The sequence below is a fragment of the Pteropus vampyrus genome, unplaced genomic scaffold (assembly GCF_000151845.1).
Source record: "Pteropus vampyrus isolate Shadow unplaced genomic scaffold, Pvam_2.0 Scaffold826, whole genome shotgun sequence".
Classification (NCBI taxonomy): Eukaryota; Metazoa; Chordata; class Mammalia; order Chiroptera; family Pteropodidae; genus Pteropus; species Pteropus vampyrus.
The window spans coordinates 241549-246387 of NW_011889607.1; the positions used below are offsets into that span (position 1 = coordinate 241549).

Genomic DNA, 4839 nt, shown 5'->3' on the forward strand with positions numbered 1-4839 from the left:
TTGTACCTTTGTTAAAAATTGATCATTTATGTGTGAGTTTATGGACTCTGTTCTTTCCAGTGAGTGATATATCTTTCTTTACACCAGTATTTCACTGTCTTAATGATAACTATAGCTTTATAATAAGTCTTGAAATCTGGGCAAGTCCTTCAGCTTTGTAGTTTATGTTATTTGAGCTCCTTTGCATTTTCATGTAACTTTTAGAATCAGCTTGTCACGTTTTGCAAAAGAAAACTACTAGCACTTTGATTGGAATGCATTGTCTCTATGGATCAATTTGGACAGAATTAACATCCTAACAATATTGAGTCTGCAGATCCATGAACCTGACATGTATATCCTCACTTATTTAAATCTTTAATTTCTCTCAGGAGTGTCTGGTAGTATTTATACATTAACCTTGTAGTCTGCAACCTTGCTAAGCTCACTTATTAGTTCTAGTAGCCTTTTTAGTAGATAACTTTGAACTTTGTATGTAGGTGATCATGTTGTCAGCAAATAGACTTATTTTACTTCCTTTCCTTTTTTTTTTTTCTTTCTTAACTAGAACCTCTAGTACAAAGTTAAGTAGAAGTAGTGAGATGTATTAGACATCCTTGTTTCTGATGTTGGAGTGAAAGTATTGTCTTTCACCATTAAATTTGATGCTAACTATGATTCTTATAGATATACTTTATCAGGTTGAAGAAGTTCCCTTTTATTCCTAGCTTGCTAAGTTTTTATCATGATGCAATTTTATCATATGATTTTTAACATCTATTGAGATGATCATGTAGTTTTCTTTTTCAGTGAATTCTGTTGATTTTTTTTTTTTTTTTAATGTTAAACCAACCTTTTATTCTTGGGCTAAAACCCATTTGGGTTTTGATGCATTACTTTTTAATATATTTTTGGGTTTGATTTACTAAAATTTTGTCAAGAATTTTTGTGTCCGTGCTCATAAGAGATATTGTTTGTAGTTTTTTTGTGTGTTTGTTTTGTTTTCCTTGTAATATTTAAAAATATTTTTGTCTGGTTTTGGTGTGAGGTTAATGCTGGCCTCACAATGAATTGGAAAGTGTTTCCTCTTCTGTTTTCTGGAAGAAAGTGTAGAATGATACTATTTCTCTCAATATATTTGATGACATCACCAGTGAAGCCACCTGGGCTTAGAAGTTTTCTTTGTGGGAAGTTTTAAACTACAAATTCAATTTATTAATAGACATAGGACTTCTCGGGTATCTATTTCTCATGTAATGAGCTTTAATAGGTTGTGTCTTTCTAGAGATTTGTCCATTTTACCTGAGGGGATTAATTTATTGACATAAATTTGTTCATTATAATTTCTTGTTATTCCTTTAATGAGTGTAGTGTATGTAGTGATATCCCCTCTCAATCCTGTTACTGGTAATTTGTGGCTTCTGTTTTCCTGACAATCTGTCTAGAGGCTTATCAGTTTTATTGGTTTAAAAGAACCAGCTTTTGGTTTCATTGATTATTCTTCTCTTTTTTAGGTCACTGATTGATTTCTGTCCTTTCTCTCTTTCTTTCTCTGTAGTTGGCTTTAATTTTATTTTATTTTTCTAGGTGGGTACTTTTTAAATTTAAAATGGAAACTTAGTGATTAATTTGAGACCTTTTTTCTAATAATAGGCATTTAGTTCTATAATTTCTCTGTACATGCTGCTTTAGCTCCATACCACAGTTTTGTTTTATTTTTTTTCAGCTTACTGTTTTCTTTTATAGACATGATTAGGATTTCGTAAGCAAGGAATTAGAGGAGAATGGCTATTGGCTAGGAAGTCAGCATTGTCTGCCATGATAACAATCTCTAAAATCAAGCTTTGTGCTATATAATATTGTTGTAAACCCACAGTCTACCTAAGCTATTGCATGCAGGTCACATGGGCACATTTACTTTATTTTTTTGGGTGATAAATTAGCCTTAACTTTTTTTGAAATGTTTTATTTTTTGCTATATGGTTGGCAGTTAGTGAAAGCCAAAATGAAGTTCCTTTAGTTTATTTCGTTGTCGTTAGCAACTCATACATTTTTAATCTTTTTATTGTGGAAATTTTTAAGGATATTCAAAAGTAGAAGGAATTTGTTGAACTTCTATGTATCCATAAATGAATTCAATCATTATTAACCAGTGGCCAGTCTTGTTTTATTTGTATATCCCATCCTGTTCGCATTATTTTGAAGCAAATCTCAGAATTTGTTGTTTCATTCATTATATTTTAACTTTTAAGTTATAATTGACATAAAATATTACTGTCGGATGTATAATATAGTGATTCAACATTTGTGTACCTTATGAAATGATCACCACAATAAGTCTACTATCTTTAACCATACATAGTTATTATGATATTATCAATTATTCCCTATGCTGTACATTAAGTACCTGTGATTTCTTTTATAACTGGAAGTTTTTACTTCTTAATCTTCTCTCTCTCTTTTGCCCATACCCCATCCCACTCTTCTCTGGCAACTGGCAACCATTAGTTTATTTCCTATATCTGTGTGTGTGTTTTTGTTTCGTTTTATTTATTTTTTAGATTCATATAATGAAATCATACAATATTTGTCTTTTTCTTATTTCACTTAGCACAGTACCCTCTATGTCCATCCATGTTGTCGCATATGCCAAAATTTCATTCTTTTTATGGCTGAGTAATTTCCATTGTGTATATATACCACATCTTTTTTATCCATTCATCTATCAGTGGACACCTAGGTTGCTTCCATATCTTTGCTATTGTAAACATGCTGCAGTGAACATAGGGGTACATATATCTTTTTGAATTAGTGTTTTCATTTTCTTTGGATAAACACCCAGAAGTGGAATTGCGGAGTCATATGGCAGCTCTATTTTCAATTTTTTGTGGTATCTCCATACTGTGTTCCATAGTGGCTGCACTAATTTATAATCCCACCAACAGTGTACACGGGTTTGCTTTTCTCCACATCCTCGCCAGTACGTATTATTTCTTGATTTATTTATGATAGCCATTCTGACCAATGTGAGGTGATATCTCATGGTTTTAATTTGCTATTCCCTGATGATTAGTGATGTTGAACATCTTTTCATATGTCTGTTGAGCATCTATATTCCTCTTGAGAGAAATGTATACTCAGCTCCTCTGTCCATTTTTTAATTGGATTGTTTGTTTTTTGGGTGTTGTTTTATGAGATTTTTATGTATTTCGGATAGTAACCTTTATCAAGTATATCAGGGCTTTCATTTAAGTCTTTAATACATTATGAGTTTATTTTTTTATATGGTGTAAGCAGGTGGTCTAGTTTCATTTTCTTGCATGCATCTGTCTGGTTTTCCTACCATCATTTATTAAAGAGACTGTCTTTTCCCCATTTTATATTGTTGCCTCTTTTGTTGTAAATTAATTGACCATATAAGTGTTGGTTTATTTCTGGGCTCTCTATTCTGTTCATTGCTCTAGGTGTCTGTGTTTATGCCAGTACCATACTGTCTTAATTACTATAGCTTTGTAATACAGTTTGAAATCAATTGACACCTTCAGCTTCTTTCTCAAGATTGCTTTGGCAAACAACCCATATTTTATGACTAAGTTTAGTGAAATCTGTGACATTAGAACTTTACCAAGAGGAAACTATTAAAATTTGCATTTCTCATGATCACAATGAAAATCTTACTGCAATTAAGCTTGGAAAAATATAGTTGTTGTTTTCTCCTATTTATTGTGTGGTATTTTGTTTTGTTTTGAATGTTAGAATGTTAGAGATATAGATTTTTTGCAAAATGATAATTACTGAGTTATTTATTGATATCTTGTGTGGCAAAACTGCTTGTTGAAAAATACAGCGGTGAGCAATGTAGACATGTTTCTCTGCGTGTAGTCATTTTAAAGACTAATGTTTTGTGTTATATTTAAAATCTTAATTCTTTTTCTGGTCAGGGAATAAACTGGTTTCTTAATTTTATTCATTTTGACGTTAAAAAAAAACTCGCCTATGCCTGCAACATCATTGTGGCAGGTGGTATGACAGTTTTTATTTTTGTTTCTAAACTATCCATTCCAACTTGGCTATGTAAGACAAAGTTGTTGCCCATAAATAACTAAAAATTTAGTAGAAGAGATACATTCAGTGAAAAATAATAATGGCAAGCTGACTGTTATATTTCTTATGCCCCGTTTGACTTGACTATCTATTTTTTGGTTTAACTGTTTTCTTTTTCTTTCCACCCATGTTTTATGACTGCATTTTGCAGGAGAGCCTTATAGATGCAAGTGAAGACAGCCAGCTAGAAGCTGCCATCAGAGCCTCCTTGCAAGAGACACATTTTGATTCATCACAAACAAAACAGGATAGCCGTTCAGATGAAGAATCTGAATCTGAACTTTTTTCCGGCAGTGAGGAATTCATATCCGTTTGTGGCTCTGATGAAGAAGAGGAGATAGAGAATCTTGCCAAGTCCAGAAAGTCTCCCCACAAAGATTTGGGGCATAGAAAAGAGGAGAATAGAAGGCCGCTGACTGAGCCCCCAGCCAGAACTGAGGCAGGAACAACCACAAACCACCAAGGATTGCCAGCAGTAGATTCAGAAATATTGGAGATGTCACCTGAAAAATCAGACGGAATAGTGGAGGGCATAGATGTAAATGGTGAGTTACATTCTAGATTTGCTTTACTTGAAGCTTGAATGTTACTGAAAGGATATATTTATTTGTTTAAATTAGTCTTCTATCTTAAGCTTCTGTACCTTTTTTATTCCCTTAACCTTAGGACCAAAAGCACAACTGATGTTGCGATATCCAGATGGAAAAAGGGAACAGATCACTCTTCCAGAGCAAGCTAAACTGCTAGTAAGTTTAT

General features: G+C 32.8%; 1 protein-coding gene across 2 annotated transcripts in view; it reads left to right on the top strand.

Annotated features, from left to right (window-relative positions):
- The window catches only part of UBXN7 (UBX domain protein 7), a 43677-nt gene that overhangs the window by 31627 nt on the left and 7211 nt on the right, over positions 1-4839 (top strand). For both annotated transcript variants that reach the window (XM_023526359.1, XM_011385922.2), the window contains 2 exons: positions 4235-4628; positions 4750-4829. In XM_023526359.1, the coding sequence (XP_023382127.1) occupies positions 4235-4628; positions 4750-4829 (474 nt within the window). The remainder of the gene's footprint in view (positions 1-4234; positions 4629-4749; positions 4830-4839) is intronic.